An 18,677-nucleotide genomic window follows, 5' to 3' on the forward strand; every position below is an offset into this window, starting at 1 on the left:
GTTAAAATAAAATGTAGAATAAAAATATATATTAGCACAATAGTAATCTCTCCCAATGTTAGTACCTTATATTATAACAGTAAAAAAAAAACATTTATTTCAAGTAAACATATAAGGTGCTTTAGGGTAATTCCGTAAACGGGGTTATTCCATTTATTTAAAATTCTCCTAAACGTGTTGATGTTTAACCACTGGCAGCACTTAAATGGACGCCCCATTTACCGCTCCTCGCGTCTCTCCAGATGATGCGAGGCGCTGACATCGGTTGGACGTGCAATATATATTTTTTGGGTCGAGTGCATTTCGTGCCAAAAAGTTAAATACGAAATAACCCCAACACCGCTAACTCTAAACCTGATAAGTTAGCAAGATTGAACTATTAATGTTATGACAAATATCGTTTTTTGCGAATGACTGTGTCAGTCTAAAAGGCCTAGCTATAGTTTAAATTTTTTCCCGAATTACCCTTTAGGGGTTATTCCAGTGAAGTGATTCCCGAAATAACCCCAGCTTACTTTAGTATGGTAATTGTCTGAGGTATTCAAACTTTCAACTTTTCAAGATTTACATTTTTTTATTTGTGGTGCCAACCTCCATCTATGGACCCCAGCCAACCTTACCTGCCCGTGGTGCACCCTGCCGTCTGACAGACTGGGCTCTGGCAGCTGGCTGATTGCGGCATAGCGCAGCCAAAATCGGCACAGTTAAGTCCCCGGGCCCCGGATGGGCTGCAGCATCGGCGGTGGAATAAAACTGTGCCTACGATCGCCAACTCGCATGCCCAGTGTGGGGATTATGGGCAAACCCTACCAGAATAAGCGCACGGCAAAGAGATGGCCCCCAGTTCCGGTCGCCCCGCTATTCCTTGCCATAGTAGCGTTCATGGTAACGGTAGGGCAGAGGATGCTAAGAATCCCGGTCGATCCAAGGCTACCTAAGTAAACTGACCCTGGCTACCTAGAACGGACGGACTTTTAGGACTCTTCTAGCGCAGTTGGAAGTGGAGCTGGAGAACATAAGGGTGGCATATTCAGGAGTTAAGTGAAATACATAGAGAGGGCACCATCATCTTAGACTCGGGCCACCTTCTGTACTTCGCGAGGATGATCAAAAATCACAGGGTGGCGTAGGGTTCCTTGTTAATAGATCCCTCTCTAACAACATTAAAGAGATCTCCAGTGTGTCGAACAGGGTAGCGTACCTGATACTTCGGCTATCAAAACGATGTAGCATGAACTTTATTTAGTTGCTTGCATACTTGCTTCTTTGAAATGATTATGGTTCACGCGAGCGAAACATGCTCACTTGCAAGCTTGCTTAAATGTTTGCTTGCATGCTTGCTTGCTTGCATACTTGCTTGCAAGCTAGCTTAATGATTGCTTAAATGCTTGCTAGCATGCTTGCTTGATTGCTTGCTTCATTGAATGTTTATGATTCACGCGAGCGTAGCCGCGGGTAAATCTAGTTCAAAATATTAAAGTGACATGGCATTTCTAATTGTTTTATATACTTACTAGTATATTCCCGCGGCTTCGCTCCTCTCCCCCTATTCTGCTATTCGGGGCGGAGACAAAATCTACAATCCACACATCAAAGATCATAATAATCTGTCCAGCTGTTCAAGAGTTATAAATGGTGTAACTAATCCAGCTTTGTTCTATAATATATGTAGATTTAATATTCCTTTGCGGCAAATTTTGAGAACCACATTGCGTTTGTGGGGTTATTTTCGGAATACAGATATTGAAAAAATCTGTAACTGTGGATATTACTAACGAAATAAAAAATAAAAAATGAATGGGGTAATTTCAGCCTAAAAAGAAATATGAACCTTGAGCCAAATTATAATAAAGTCCACCTTTCAATAACACGCAGAATAACCCCGCTATATTCCGAAATAGCCCCTGTGCAAAAAAATAAGTAACTAGTTTTTGAATACCAAAATTTCCATAAATCGATCATATTTTAGAAACTTTTTTATATAGTATAATAAGATCGATTAGTGGAAACGACAGAAATATCCTAAGACTTTAAATATAATGTACCAACTCGGAGTAATTAACGAAATTACAAACGTCATGTCAACTCATCAAAAATCCACGTGGAATTACCCAAAGCACCTTAGAAATTGTTCTGCCCTCTTGTTCCGAGAGGAGGCCTGTGCCCAGCAGTGGGACGTATATAGGCTGGGATGATGATGATGATGATAGAAATTGTACAGGTACTATTTATTCCTACTATTTAGAAAAACCCACTATTAAAAACTAAAAGGATAAAAATAGGTCTAGTGGTCTAGAACTCTGCTAAGTAGCTAATTTAAAGTTCACCAGTGGGGACCCATTTAAATCATGACCAGCTGAAAAATTCTAAGTAATGGGTCCCGACTGTTTAACCTGAAATTTTGCTACTTAGCAGTTCTAAACCACTAGACTTATTTGTTTCCTTTTAGTTTTTACGGCAGTCAGGGTTTTTGATTTTTTAAATTTAATGTTTTATTTTGTATTTTTTATTTATATTACTGTGAAAATGGTAGATTAAAAGTATTATAACCCCGTATATTATGAATGGGCTAATTATTAGCTTTCATTTGATACCCATATTGTTACAATACAAAAAAAAAAATCATTCCTCCGCCATGTTTTTGCCAACGCCATATTGAAATATTATACCCATAGCCTATGACACTCGTACAGTAATGACAAATACAGATACCTCATATGTTAAAATCCTTTCAGCCGTTTAGGCTCCAGCGAGGACCAAAGAAATGGACATACATACATACATAAGCTCGAAAAACATAACCCTCCTTCGGGCAGTCAGGTAAAAAGAAAGGGTGATATAGTTATTTACTTTAACATTTTAACTACAATTAATATTTTATTTGTCTCATGGTATATATGTGTGCCAGTCACAGGTCACAGCAACAACACATAAGTATAGGCAGTCCCTATCATAATAAGAATGTTGTTGGGGCCAGCCCACTTAGGTATAGTAATTTTATTGGTCACTAAAATAATTTTCTCTTTTTATAAAAAAAATTCAATAAAATGAATCCAATAAAAAAGTGACGGTACAGAAAATGTAGTATTAAGCTTAATTGCAAAAGAATCTAATTGGGTATGCGAAATAATATTTCATTTAATTCATAAAAGATTAGTTTAATTACTATATTTGATTGATAATTTTAATTCCACAATAGTATGGTAGTATCATTAATTAATTGCATCATTAGGATACAATAACTTACTTATATATAGTCATCACAAAGGCATCGTATAGGTTATGTTGAAATCAGCAACCCGTGAAAAAGCTGAGATTTCATAATTATACTAGCTTTTAACTACATACCGACTTGGTGAGACTCTGTAAGCATGCATGCTGCAACTTTTACACCCTTTAGCAATTGTTCAAAGTTGTCCAATTCATATATTTTCACCGTTTTTGTCACGACATACTCCGTTTTCGCAGCCATACTGAACTCGCGAAAATTGAGTTTAATTTGACTCAAATGTTATAATTAATAATTATGCAGGTAATGCTGAAGAGTCACATCACATGTTCACGGCGTGCGTGAAATAATACGCTAATGGGTTTTTATGCAAAATATTATGCAATTTAGTAGGACCTATAAACATATGTTTTTGACATTATTGATGGCTGGCTGACGCAGTTAAGGCGTTTTTGATTCAGTGCTAGTAAATTATTTAATCTAAACTATAAACATCTGAAACACATGTCAGAAAAACATTTTAATTAATTTTGTAGGAAGTTGCGAAATAAGTAATATTTTTGCTTTCTTTTGTTCAGTTTTGTAAATTGTCCAAAAGAAAAATAAATCCATCTCAGCGTGTGCTGCCACCTACTGGTTTACGAGATCAATACATAATTGACCAACTGGCGCTTTGCTTTCATTGCGTACTACTCGCTAATAGATGGCAGAAGCAAAGATATTAAACATTAGATTTGCTAGTGACTAAGAGATGGCGCTAATATAAAAAACGGCGCATATAAGACAATATTAAAACAAATGAATAATAAAAAAAACATACAGTCGAATGAGGGCTATCGCGTATGAATTCGCCGCTAGAAGCGCTAGAGTAGCGTGAGGTCTCCGAAATGTCAAATCTCAAGTTTATGGGTGAGCTACGCAGGTTTATTTATAATTAGAATATTTTTGTTAATATTTTGCATTACCTGAAATTAATTATGGCACCCCTATTCAATCTACATGCCTGTCAAATAGCATTTTTGAAATCACACATGCGACTAGTTGACAAACTAATTAGTTGTAATTTTGTTAGTATTCCACTTATCTATAATGTCTTAAACTTTCGTGATTTTCACTCATAGTCAAAATACCACGCCCAGGACCACGGCCATTGTAATGTTGCCGAAACGTCGAGGTAAATATTACTCGTGTGTTAGCGCGTGATAAGTCCTGTGCGTGGTATTTTGACTATTCCACTTATCTGTCAAATTCAGCACGATTTTGCCCACTTTCGAATGGTATTTTCGAGTGATGTGTCTGGAAGTTTCGGCTGTAGGCATATTGTCAGTCAGTCACAGTAGATTTACGTACGTTTAACCCGTCACGCGTCCTAGAGACTGCGGGACATGTCCAGACTTCTGACTGGTTGTCTCTAGGACATTTAATATGTATTTAAGTATGTATCTATCTATATAATTATACATAATTATATTTATCCGTTGCTAAGTACCCATAACACAAGCTTTGCTAAGCTTACTTTGGGACTAGGTCAATTGGCGTGAATTGTCCCGTGATATTTATCGATGCAGATTAAATTTGTAGGTATGAATATAAAAGTTTGTACTACTACTACCCAAAACCAATGAATAGAGAAAATAAAATTAAATGTAAAATTGAGAATTCACGAAAAAAAATCGGCAATACCCCGCAGAATTACGAGTATTAAAAATCGATTGAGGCTCTGAAAATAATATCGTTACGCGTTTTGGAAGTGTCTTACTTGCGTAACTTCGATCCATTTGGTGCCTGCAGGGCTACTACGAAACTCGAAACTCGAAGTTCGTGTCGTGCGGTCTCTCTGACACTTATACTATTTAATACGAGAGCAAGAGGGACGGTACGACACGAACTTCGAGTATCGAGTTTCGTAGTAGCCCTGTTGGCAAAATTCGAACTTCGTATATTATTTAATAAGAGAGTGAGAGGGACGGTACGACACGAACTTCGATTTTCGAATTTCGTAGACTTAGCCCCCTTGGTCGCGATTCAAGAAGAAAAAACGTAGGAGGGAAAATGTTTATTCAGACAACAACAACAGATGTGGTATATAAATTTAATGAATAACTTGTTGACAGCAAATAAGATCTTTAATTAGACAAGGTACTTACAGCAGTATAAAATAATAAAAAAAATTACAGCCGCCTAATTAATAAGGCCGCCTGTTGCTTACCTTGGAATTTTCTCTCTGTGTACCTGTTTTGTGTAAATATCACTATTTCTGGTGTACAATAAATACCGTAAACTGCTTCAACTTTGCCCTCTGGCCCCGACATTGCCCGAGTTGATTTAGAGTCGATAACTTAGCACTCTTATAGGTTTTAAGCTTTTATCTACACGGGAATTATTATTACGGGGGGATAAAAGTTTTAAAACCTAAAGGGTGCTAAGTTGTCGACTCTAAATCGAATCAGGCCATGTTGGGGCCAAAGGGCAAAGTTGTAGCAGTATACGGTAGTCATTGTATTGTATTGTATTAAATTTAAAATTGCGACTGCATGAAAAAACCGGTCTTTGAAAAATACTGTTAACAAAAATGATTTTAATAAAAATAATTATATATTTTCAAAAAGTTATTTATGTTCCCTTATCAAAATGGTTTTAATTACTCTTACATTAGTAGTAAAAAACGTAATTAAAATGCTAATTGCCGTCTTATATACCTAAAAGCAGCAAAGTAATGAGCATCGGCACTATCGGCATAATACCGTCGCCAAATGATAAATTTACTATTGTTTCTTATACCTTATGTGGTTTGTTATTACCAGAAAGAAGAGTTTTGTGGCAGTTTAGAGTGTGAAAATAGTAATATAAGTGTGTGTGGGATCAGAGAAGAGAGTGAGGGAGTCAGGTTGAGGTTATTTCAGGATGAATGCGAATTATTAAAATATGGATGCAAAGTTGGAGACGATGAAGGTAAAAACAATACAATAGTATCTAATAATAATAAAGCATCCCTCCAGGCTCTCAACACACCATCCGCATACCAGATAGCAATCATCCTCAACAAATGCCGTATAGTAAAAACAGGTAGGTTTAGGTCACAAAAGTAGGAGCTCCGCGTCAGCGGCGCTCCGTCGACACTGTTCTGTGTCGATTGAAATTAGGAAAAACGCGATTGTGAAAATAAGCTTCAGTAAAAAACCATAGTGGGGAAAAAAACATACGGGAAAAATGCGAAATTTTTCTACTAGGAAATAACGGTTTTGGGATTAAATACTCGTACAGAGGCGTAAGTAGCTTGGGTAAATAAGCCGCACGGGGCGGAAGAAATTATTGTCGCCCACATACTCGTATTTAGGTATTGAAAATAAAAGACTATAGTAGCGAAGGCTTAGGCGGTGTTTCCAGTCGCTACAATGAGCAAGTTGTCATTATTGTAGTATTCATTTATCTCTATAGAAAGAAATTCCCTGATTTCGTTACGGTATAAGTAACGAAAAATTTCGTTCTCATTATATTCGGTCTGATAGTAGGGGCGATAACAGTTATTTACTATGGAAGTCATAGGCGTATATAGATGGGGGGGGGCCTGAAGTGCCTATAGATTCATAGTCAGTACATTTTACTTCTGTCACAACATCCTTAACAAAAATATACTCAGTGGCACAAAATGTGGCCCACTCTACATACAAAATTTCTTATGACTGCATACATTTGAGAGCCAGATTTTTTGCCGCGCAGTAGGTATACTTAATATGTTTTACTGATGATACTCTAAAATTACATTGACATTGTACCCCAGTCACCTAATACCTTCGCTCTAAGTAAAATCAACATTAATTGAAATAAGCAATTTTCTTGCATTAAAAATTAGGTCAAGTAATTTGCGAATATAATTCTTCAGTAATCCATCAAAATTTATCACCGCGATTTAATAATTCTGTAAAAATCAGGCGAAATTGCTATAAGCCTATTTACTTCATAATTTATGTTCTTTGTCTGTTGTTGGTCTTTGGAACAACTTTGAGAAGGAGGCCAAGCGGAGGATTCAGCTGGGCTGGGCAGCATTCGGAAAATTACGTCAAGTTTTCTCGTCATCCATACCGCAATGTCTGAAAACAAAAGTTTTCAACCAGTGCATCCTACCCGTCATAACATACAGAGCTGAAACGTGGACACTCACAGTACGGCTCATCCACCACTTCAAGGTCGCTCAGCGAGCTATGGAACGAAAATGTTCTGTTCAAAATTACAATATTAGGTACTTTTTAGAAATTTACGCTCGACTAATGGACAGGCCCTCTGTTCAAAATTCAAATAGCAAATAAAAAATTGTTGCGCGGTTATTTCTTTTCTTTTATTGTTTATGAAGTGGCGTTTTAAATACTTGCATATTTAGCAAACAGTTTAAAAATTGAAAACTATTTTAAAACTAGTTGGACTATGCATAATAAAATGAATTAAGTAATCCTTAATAATTGAATAGATTCATATTCATAATCATTAATTATGTTAAACGAAACTAAATCTTATAATAAACTCTTCTAATTAATTAAGTATCTACCTACGTACATTTTAGGAGCCCAAGCAAAACAACCAGCTAATTGTTGTTTTCATTCTCAAGAAAAACATAAATACTTTAAGCATGTTCAAGTTTCTATTTTTGTTGAAAAATCCCTTCATATTATTAAGACTAAGAATCCGTTTCAGCATTCTGTGGGGGTAATTATATTGAATAGAGTTATAATTAATGATATCGTCTCAGTTAATTCTCTCATTAAATAAAACCAGATGGTATCATAGGCAATTTAATATTTACTAGAGTTTGATGGAATAGGCCATAAAACATATTTCATTTCTGCTTTTATTTCAGCTTACGGATTAATAAATTTGGAATATTGCGAAGAAACATTTTCGTTAAAAACAACTGAAGCTTCTAATTGTTTACAAGAATGTGAGCCTGATTCGCGGACCATATGCGGCATAAGGGAAGAAGATGCAGGTTTCAGAATAAAACTATTTAAAAACAAATGTGATATGATACAACATAACTGCAGAAGGAAAGTAAACTTTTCCGCTACTGATGACTATGTATGTAATAATGATGAAGCTAGAACGGAAGTCGTCGAATCTAAGAAAACTAATAATACTTTGATTATCGTGGACGCTTCTTTATTTTATGATGGAAATATCAACCATACAATAGACAATTTCTTCGCGGCGACACACGTTGTCAACATGCCCTTGCAGGTAATGTATCTATTGTACCTACTTTCATATGGTTAGGTTTAAACCTGGCCCTATACTACAAAGTACAAAATTCGAACTTCGTATCTATCGCCGCCCCGCTAAGGCTTATACTCGTATTATTTTTATATAATACGTATAAAAAAAACCTTTTGTTTAAGTCAAAAATTATGGTATCGGGTTACTATGAAGCTGCTAAATTTTGTTTTGAATTTGCGTGACGGTTGTAGTTTATTTTTGTTTTACTTCTGACTGGAATTTTTTAGGCACCCGGCACTTGCAAAATATTTATTAACCTTTTTTTTAACGTATTTAATTTAACATAAAAAATACTTTTCATCCATTAATCAGTTCGGTGAAGGTCGTTCTTAAATGGATCTAAGACTTTTCTAAGGTTTTTTATTCCCCGCGCGATAGGAAATTAAAGGTTACGATTCAGAAATAACTTTTTTATTAAAAAAAAATATTTTTAATACAAGCTTTTTTGCAAACTGTAATTTTTGTTCACTGTACGTGCACAGTCATCGAAACTACATTTTCGCATCAAATTACAATTCGATCCTATTATTAACCGTTGAGGAGTGCCGCCATGCAGGGACGATCCTGCCAGGACCACCAGGACGTCACTGCCAGATTATTGCATTGTCACCAGATTTACATAAGTATGCCAAATTTCAAGTTAATTCGATAATGTAACCCAAATAAATAAACAAACAAATAAATAAACGAACAGGGCAAGTTAAATAAAAGTTATTTATGTGGCTGGTGCATAATGAGAGGCATTAAAGTACGAGTGTGGTTTTATGAAACGAGCCGAAGGCGAGTTTCATATTAAGATCACACGAGTGTTTTAATGCCTAATTATGTATAGCCGCATACATAACTTTATCTACATGCATATCATAAGTTTTCTATAATATGTTCAGATATGGCCTGTATTTTGACTTTGACTTTGACTTTGACTTTGACTTTGCCTTTGACTTTGGCTTTGACTTTGACTCTGACTGACTTGACTTGATTTTGACTTTGACTTTGACTTTGAATAATAATTATTATCTACATGCATGTCATAAGTTTTCTACAATATGTACAGTCACGTCTAAAAATATGTATACAAAAACAAGGTTGCATAAATATGTAGTCATACATTGTATCAAAAATATTTATCTATTACTGACACCAAAAAATTGTATTCATTAAACTTTTTCAGTATTATGTAATCACAAAATGCTTCAGAAAGTTGCATACTTAAATAAATTCCATTTAAATGTATCCACCTCGTAGGCAAAAATAAGTATACATGAATGGGTTCCATATACATATAACCACACCAATTTGGCAAATATTTGTATACGCCGTTTGATTCATAAATATGTATCCAGACTGCAACAACAAACCTTGTCTGACTGGCATAGAATCGTAAGTTGTATATTTAACTGATTTGACAATTCACGAAAACAGTGCGGACTTGTCACTGCATACGTCTATCTCACGATTATTCTATGACGCACTTGACAGTCCTTAGATTGAATTGACTTGTAAACATTGAGTATTTCAGTTTAGGGTCATTCTCAGAAAGGTGCACTAAGCATTTTTTTATTTTTATTTTAATTATATTGTTAATTGTTAGTGGTAGAGCCGCACTTGTCCACACTTCCAACACTTCACATTAAAGTGAATAGATAAAGATGTATAGACTAAAGATAGAAAACACTACCTATTTGTAACTTCAGATAGGTTATATATTATAAAAGAAAGTCACTGGCTTCATGGAAGAACTTCATTTTAAAATCAATTACTTACATATACTTATACTGTCAAGTGCAAGATCGCCATTCTGTCATCGTCATTCAGAAGCTGTCTTCTATAATTAAAATTACAATGATTAAAGATTGCAAATTATAGATGCTTCAGTGGATCTGTCCTCAGTGGATGACCCGAACAACTTGATCGCTTTGGCTTAGTCGATATTAATGACCACTCTGGACGTTTCCAAGTATTTGGTGATCTACATCCAGCTCACTCCAGTCAGTTCATCCCCCATTTTCTCCCCTTAAGGGTTGCTTTTGGAGATAAAAACTAAGTACCCTATGTTCAGCCCCTTGACAGTCGAAACCAGTCGGTTTCGACGTGATACTGGAACAGACAGAGTTACTTTCAATTCATCACTCCATAGTATAAAACAAAGTCGCTTTTTTTGTCTGTACGCTTAGATCTTTCAAACTACGCAACGGATTTTGATGCGGTTTTCACAAATAAATAGTGTGATTCACGGTGTCTATGTATACCGTAACCGTGTTGTGCCGGAACGGGTCACCAGTATATAATATTATTTTAATGGAGTATGGATTCGTAGTATGTATGTCCCTGCCCGCATGCAGGTTACGAAAGAGACAGACATGTAATCTTAACAAAACAGTAATTCTTCAAAAAGAATCAAAATATCAAATCGTGTTTACATATTTATGAATCAAACGGCGTATACAAATATTTGCCAAATTGGTGTGTTTATATGTATATGGAACCCATTCATGTATACTTATTTTTGCCTACGAGGTGGATACATTTAAATGGAATTTATTTAAGTATGCAACTTTCTGAAGCATTTTGTGATTACATAATACTGAAACAGTTTAATGAATACAATTTTTTGGTGTCAGTAATAGATACATATTTATGATGAAAATGTGTGGCTACATATTTTTCAATTTTTTTTGTGTATACATACTTTTAGACGTGACTGTACAGATATGCATTGTTAAAAAAAGTATTACCGATACTTTAATGTAAACATTAAGATGCACCCGCAGATACCAGGTTTCTTAATAAAGGCCATTTGATAGTCGTTTCTGAACATATTATAATAGGGAAGTTATGATATGCATGTAGATAAAAGCTTGTAAAAACGGCTTTGGTGACATCCAACATCTGTAATTGAAAGCTTTACAAACTGAAACAAAAACTATCCTAAAAATTACTCAATCCAAAATTCGTAGACGACTAGACGCAATCAAAGCAGTTGAATAGTTATTAACTACTGTTAGGATCGGATCGGAAAGCTATAACTGAAGAAAGTGTTTTACCTACTTCAGGAGTTGGATAAGAGTGTTGTAAACGAGACAACTCGACGGAGACTGGTCGCTAACGCCGGTCCGGTCGTCATCTATCAGCCCTGGGTCAAGATCCCGAAGAACGTCAGCGAGGATATCTACCATAGACCCACACTGGCCTCCTGTTACCATAAATGTCCAACGGTAAGCAATCTACGTTGGCACTATAACGCACTGATCCCACCAGAAGCGAGTAGGGCAACAAATAGTTTACGTCAAAGTCGACATATCTTTATTCAATTTAGGCTGTATAATATAAAACAAAATAAAGGTAACTAAAACTACATACAAACTAAAATTATAAATAAAAAAGTTGCCCAAAATCACTGCCAGGTGGTAAGGTGCCCAGAAGGCTGGCAGCATTACCACGCTGTATGGCAATGCTTAATCTTTGTGCTAAGAAAAAGCCAGCCCTCTGGTCACCCGAAGCCGTAATCAATTTGGACGACAATGATTTAAAAATATTAACAGCACTCAAACCCCAAGGACCCATGGTTTCTACCCCAAACGGCTCAAAAATGTAGGCACTACTGATGCCTACATATTTGCGCAAATAGAAATAGAAATATTTGTTCGCTCTTCGCACGTATACTCGTATAAAACATAATAAAAATACATTAAAAAAATAAAACAATATGCGAAATCGCGAAGCGGTCCCAGCTCAGCAACAGCAACAACAGTCTATAACAAGTTCTACTTATGAATGTAAAAAAAAATGTCTACCACCGGTTCGGAAAAACCTCTGTTGAGAAGAATCCGACAAGAAACCGGAAGTTGGTGACACAATATATTAGTCATTTGTACCAGTATGGTGGTTCTTCAGGGCTCTAATTACGGAATGACAAAAAAGAAAATGATGGTCATAGCGCTGGTACCGGCGGCCCAATCGAACGTGGGTGTTAATCGAACGTGTCGGATAAATAACGAGTGTCGAACGATTTGTTCCACAAAAATGCTTGTATTTTCCGATAGTCGATAAAAAAAGAAGTTTAAAATGTTTTTGTTACAGAAATGCCCAAACACTTATGCCCCTGTGTGCGGCGTACCCGGTATGAAGGCGCGCGAACCCAGCCTCATGTTTCAAAACCACTGCTATATGGATGTAGCTCAGTGCAAGATGAACTATGAGGACATTGGACCAACTGCTGTCTCTTCTGGTCGGTATCTACGTTGACACTGACACATCATCATCATCATCATCAGCCGGAAGACGTCCACTGTTGAACAAAGGCCTCCCCCTTAGAACGCCACAATGAACGAAAACTCGCCACTTGCATCCACCGGTTTCCCGCAACTCTCACGATGTCGTCAGTCCACCTGGCGGGAGGCCTGCCAACGCTTCGTCTTCCGGTTCGTAGTCTCCACTCGAGGACTTTTTTCCCCAACGGTTATCTGTTCTTCGAGCGAGTTCACCCATTGCTACTTCAACCTGCATATTTTTCCAGCTATGTCGGTGACTTTAGTTCTGACACAAGTGTGTTCAAATACCAAGGAAAGAGAAAAGAACCAGCAGCAGTAGGCGTCAGTCATTTTAGCCTCACCACCTTGATGATTGTCAATCATTGAATCGCTTTAAGCGAAACTTTTTTCCACGCACGACTAAAGTACTCTCAGCATCCTGGGACAGTGTTTCCCGAGCGGTACAACTTAGGGATCTTTAAAAAAAACGACCAAGAGCGTGTCGGACACGCCCAAGATAGGGTTCCGTAGCCATTACAAAGAAAATCAAGTAATATTATGTACGTTATAACACAATTAAAACACTTACTACAGTCTCAAAATCTATTACCAGAAAAAGTATCTTCACGGCGGTTACGTCCTTTTGTTGAGAAGCGCAGTTTTTCGGCAATAACTCAAAAACGGTATATCCGATCATGTTGAAACCAATTTTCGTTGAAAGTATTTATTAAGCGTTACCTTTCAATATTTTTTGCATATTATTTGGACCAACAACGGTTTACAAGATAGAGGGACACAATTTTTGCTACTTTGGGAGCGATTATTTCCGGAAATCTTCACTTAATCGAGAAAGCTTTTGAGAAAACTTACCTACTATCTTTTCAAAAGAGTTGTCGAACTATGTGCCACACGCTGATGCAAGAAAAAAAAAAATTTTTTCTTTTTCAATTTCTGTTACGTGTATGGAGTGCCCTCCCTATAAATATTTATTTTTGTAATTTAACTACAAAACTAAATAGCGGCTTTGACGAGACATCTGTACTCTAAATTTCATTGATATACATCTTGTAGTTTTCGAGTAAAATGCCTGTGACATACGGGCGGACGGACAGACAGACAGACAGACGGACTTGACGAAACTATAGGGGTTCCGTTTTTGCCATTTTGGCTCCGGAGCCCTAAAAACGAGCCTATCAGTCTCTCTTCCCATCAGGTGACCCGCATGTTCGTTTGCCTCTCTTATATTATAAAAAAAGAACCACTGTTCTGATCTGTTCGATATCATTATATCGATCCTGAATGAACATACAATCGGTCGATCATGTTATAATTCACTAATTATTAGTTTTGAGCGCATGCATCTAGGTGGGCACTATACCGGGTGTGGCCTGTAATACGAGCAAAAAATTAAAACGTAGCTTGTCCTCGTCAAACTGAACAACATTAGTTCAGCGACTTTTAAAAATAATGGAGTCCTTGAATTTTCCTTTTTGCATACAAATTAAATAGTGCTATCAATGTTCAATGGCTCCGATGTTTCGGTGCTATGAAAAATGTACAAAATCCACGTTCGATTTCTTTAACTTTTATTTGTATTAAATTAAAAAATAAGAATGAAGGAATTAATTTTTATTTATATTTAATAAAAGAAAAACGGGTAAACTATCTTTTGATCCCCATTATAACGCTATTTCTAGCTCTATTTATTTATATAAATAAAGTAATTTTATTGTTGGTTTCTTAACATGCTTAATTAGGTATACCTAATTTGCTTCTAATCTTATTTAAAAACAATTTCTCATCACTTCAGTAAAACTCACTGGTCAAGAGTGAGTCGGATCTACGGTTGTCTATCTCACCTCCATAGTTGCGTACCATCTTTGGACTTCTATCACTCCTGCTGGCACGTGCTGAGATACCGACTTCAAACTTAATTACAGTGCCATCGGAACATACATAATGCAATGAACTAAAACAATTACGAGGGCTAAGTACGTTTATGCAAGAAATGTGTATTAATGCAGTTCCTCCACCTCCTCACTGTAAAAATACACAAATCACACACGCCCATCTATCACCACCACCACACATAGATAGACAGTTCAATTTAAATGAAACAGAAGTTAATTAAGTAGGCAGTGTACAGTACATGAATGTCAGGAAAATTAATGTAATAATAATATATCTTATCTGCTTATTGTATACACTAACAATAATTGGATCTACTCAGTTATCCGAAAATAAATTATTTTGATTTGATTTGATTTGAATGTACGCCATCCTAGAACCCAACTGACGTCGCCTGTCACGCTACAAACATCAAGCATTTTGCTTTACATTGCTTCTTCCAATAAACTTAAAAGTGTAAATAAATTAAAAAAAGATTAAAAACTAATTATTTTTAAAAGTCGCTGAACTAATGTTGTTCAGTTTGAGGAGTATGATCTACGTTTTAATTATTTGCTCATATTACAGGCCACACCCAGTATTCAACCAAAACGTTTTTCTTACAAATGATTTGTTTCGCGAATGTTTCATTTATCCAAATGCATTTTATTCTGAAACTACAAATGTTTCAGAAATTGTATTAAACTGACTAGAAGGTTTTACACAATGGTCTTGAAATAAATCCAGAATAGTTCACAGCAGAAAGCATTACACCTGAAAGCAGACTTACGTTATGTGTCAATACTGATGCGTGCTTAACTATTTTATGTGTAAAAATATTAAAGTAATTTATTCAGAAACGTTCATATCACATCTCAAACTATTTCCCTGAACGCAGCATTTAGATGACGATGCTAAGCTCATTAAATTTAAATGGAAAACAAAGTTTTAGATGTACTCACTCGTACGTACAAATTTACAAAGCATTCCCTGTCGGAGCTCGTTTACGCCACTTACCTATAGGAAGTTTGTTGAAATTCAGTTGAATAGAATTGAACGACGGTGCGACTGACAAAAAGAAGGTATTTGAGAAATATTTGGGATCAAAATTGGTGTAACTGTCGACAATTATGTAGTATATAATACCAGTTATAACGACGTATCAGATATATGGCTGAATTTGAAGAATCATGTGATATACCAATAACCATCGGCTCTGGCTTTAACGGTTGAAACCTGACGTTCTCTTTAAAGTCGTCATAAACGATTATGAATTTATGAATGTCATGGAAGTATGATATATGACTATGACTGCGATTATGATTTATGAGTTTATGAAGTCGCCAAGCGGTCACAGCGGAAGGCCAGCGTTGGCCTATACGGCCAATACAATGCTGAGCTGGGGCCGCTTCGCGATCTCGCATATGCATAATACTTGTTTTATTTTAATATTATTGTTGTTTTTTTCTTTTTTTATTTTCTTTTTTTAATGTATTTTAATTATGCTTTTTATGTAATGTGCGAGGTCCAAATAAAATATTTCTATTTCTATTTCTATTCCATCAACACAGGTCACACAAACCCAATATAACACAACATAAGACTAACTAATAATTATAATTATAATAATAATAATTCATTTATTTATTCGGACAACAAAGATCCATACATTATTAGTAATTTGCTTATAACTATGTTAGTATACATATTGGACGAGTGATAGTGTGGTATTAATTAAATTTTGCATTATAGAGCAATCATCTCTTACAGCTATCATTTTCAGGAGGCTGTTAGTGCTGCCACGTATTCTTGTCAGAAGCGATGCCTTTTTTTTCGTAGTATAGCATTAAAGCTATCTACTCGCGCTTCATAATAATAATATTTATTAATTGCAGATTTAAATCCATAGTTTTGTTAGTAGATACAGTCATTCTTATAGACTAGGATTAGTAGTACAGTACCAGTCTATATCTATGTAAGTCTCGCAACGACTATGGTCACAGCGTAAGAAAATGTTCTTAGACTTTGCTATGGTGCATGTAGGCTCAACCAGTGTTTTATTACTGGACTGTCCCAACGGTGAACGACCATGTTCAGGATGTATAATAAAAATAATAAAGTTATTATTGACAAGAAGGTACAAAATAAAAATGAAGTTATATAGCTAGAGGTGTGCGTGCGTGTATCTGTGTGCGTGTGCGTGTGAATTTGTGCGTGTATTTGCACGTGTGTGTGTGCGCATGTCTGAAACTAACACGTTTCACGCTTTAAGTGCCGAATCTGATATAGGGACGTATATAATATAGGCTGGGCTGATGATGATAAACCTAAAGATGACCTTATTTTTTCCAGCGTACATAGAGTCCCCTTTCATATTCTGTATGGGCGAGCAGCTGTCGCGCATGTACGTGTTGCTGCCGCTCGTGCGCACGCTGCAGCACATGGGGCGCCTGCGCAGGAAGGGCCGCTTCCGGTACCGCCTGCGCGACATGCGACACGACAATATCGCAGCCAATAAAGTCATGGGATAGCAACACAAGTTTTTCATTCTCCTCGAAGTAACATGCACGATCAGTGGATATCATAAAATTAACCGCGATGATAAAGATGATGATGATAAATATGATGCTGACAATGATGACGATGATGATGATGATGATGATTATAGTAATACTGATAATAGCTATGATGATGATGATAGTGATAATAACAGTATATAGCCAAAAAATCCACAATGTGTCTAACATTTAATTACCTACGTAAATAGTGTTTCGTTTCCCGAACATTAAAATGATGACGAAGGTGACGATGACGACAAAGGGAATATCGAAAATGATGATGATGATGACAACAAAGATAATAGTGACGATGATAATAATAATTTCATACGGTTAATTCGATTTCTTAAATTACTTATACCTGAAGACCCAGTTCATATTCTGCATGGGCGCGTAGCTGTCGCGCATGTATGTGTTACTGCCACTCCACATGGGGCGCCTGCGCAGGACGGGCGTCTTCCCCAGTACCTACCGCATGCGCGACATGCGACATGACAACATCGCCGCCAATAAAGTCATGGGATAGCTAGTGAAGTTCTTTAATTGATCAGTGGGTAACTTAAAATAATGGTGAATTCTCAATAAAAAGAAATAAAAAATCATGATAAAAATGATACTGTCAATGACGACGATGATGATGATGATGATGATAACGATAATTACAGTCTGCCGACAAAATCCACAATGTGTTAACATTTATTTAAGTATGTAAATATATTGGGTTTTGTTTCCCGAACGATAATGATAAAAAAACCGGCCAAGAGCGTGTCGGACACGCCCAGGATAGAGTTCCGTAGCCATTACGAAAAAATCAAGTAATATTTTTCTAAGGATTTCGTATTTTATACGGAATCTTCCAAGTTTAGGTATATTTTATACCTTAGGCTGCCAATTCTCAAGCAAACATAGCCTTTTTCAAAATACTCTCCACGATGCTCTATACAAACTTCCATTCATCTAAACCAACATTGGAAACACTTCGGCAACAAACAACAAACAGATCGGCATTCGGTCTACGCTATCGCACAGCTTGGATAACTTTCGGCAATGCTAAAGTGTACTTATACCATTCCAAACTAACTGATCTACAAATTTCCAGCATAGATGTCGATAAATGTCCGCTCCGAGAAAAAAAAAGTAGCCACCATTTTTTTACCAGTGTTACGAGGTCATTGCATTTTTTTCGGCAACTCTCCCTCTGAGTAGACCGAAAACGATCATTGCTTCTTACTTTCGGGATCATACTGAAAAATCCAAGGATTCAAGGATCCAATGATTTCCGAAACACATCTTGATGCCCCGTTTTCAAAACGTTGACGCATTTCACGGCACCAATCCACACAAACATCGTATTTTTTTTAATTGAGGAAATGGCTTATTGCGTTCTATTTATAGATGTGTTCCATTTTTAAATTTCGAGCATCTCAAAACTTATTGCGCTAGTGACCTACGCATCTGATTAAAAAAAAAATTATACCTTAGGCTGCT

General features: G+C 36.3%; 1 protein-coding gene across 1 annotated transcript; it reads left to right on the forward strand.

The window, feature by feature from the left end:
• Nucleotides 1–5,934: 5,934 nt before the first annotated feature.
• Nucleotides 5,935–17,162, forward strand: LOC141437229 (uncharacterized). The gene is made up of 5 exons (XM_074100485.1): nt 5,935–6,181; nt 8,082–8,458; nt 11,548–11,709; nt 12,575–12,722; nt 16,984–17,162. The coding sequence occupies exons 1-5, from the start codon at nt 5,983–5,985 to the stop codon at nt 17,160–17,162; spliced, it is 1,065 nt and encodes a 354-aa protein (XP_073956586.1). The 5' UTR covers nt 5,935–5,982.
• Nucleotides 17,163–18,677: the final 1,515 nt, after the last annotated feature.

This window comes from Choristoneura fumiferana, chromosome 17, assembly GCF_025370935.1.
Source record: "Choristoneura fumiferana chromosome 17, NRCan_CFum_1, whole genome shotgun sequence".
Taxonomy (NCBI): Eukaryota; Metazoa; Arthropoda; class Insecta; order Lepidoptera; family Tortricidae; genus Choristoneura; species Choristoneura fumiferana.

Bases quoted from the DNA above. Each gene is read 5' to 3' on its own strand.
- LOC141437229 (XM_074100485.1), top strand. From the start codon at position 5,983: ATGATAAATTTACTATTGTTTCTTATACCTTATGTGGTTTGTTATTAC. The intron at 6,182-8,081 runs GTAAAAACAATA...CTTTTATTTCAG, and splicing joins CAAAGTTGGAGACGATGAAG to CTTACGGATTAATAAATTTG. The intron at 12,723-16,983 runs GTCGGTATCTAC...TATTTTTTCCAG, and splicing joins ACCAACTGCTGTCTCTTCTG to CGTACATAGAGTCCCCTTTC.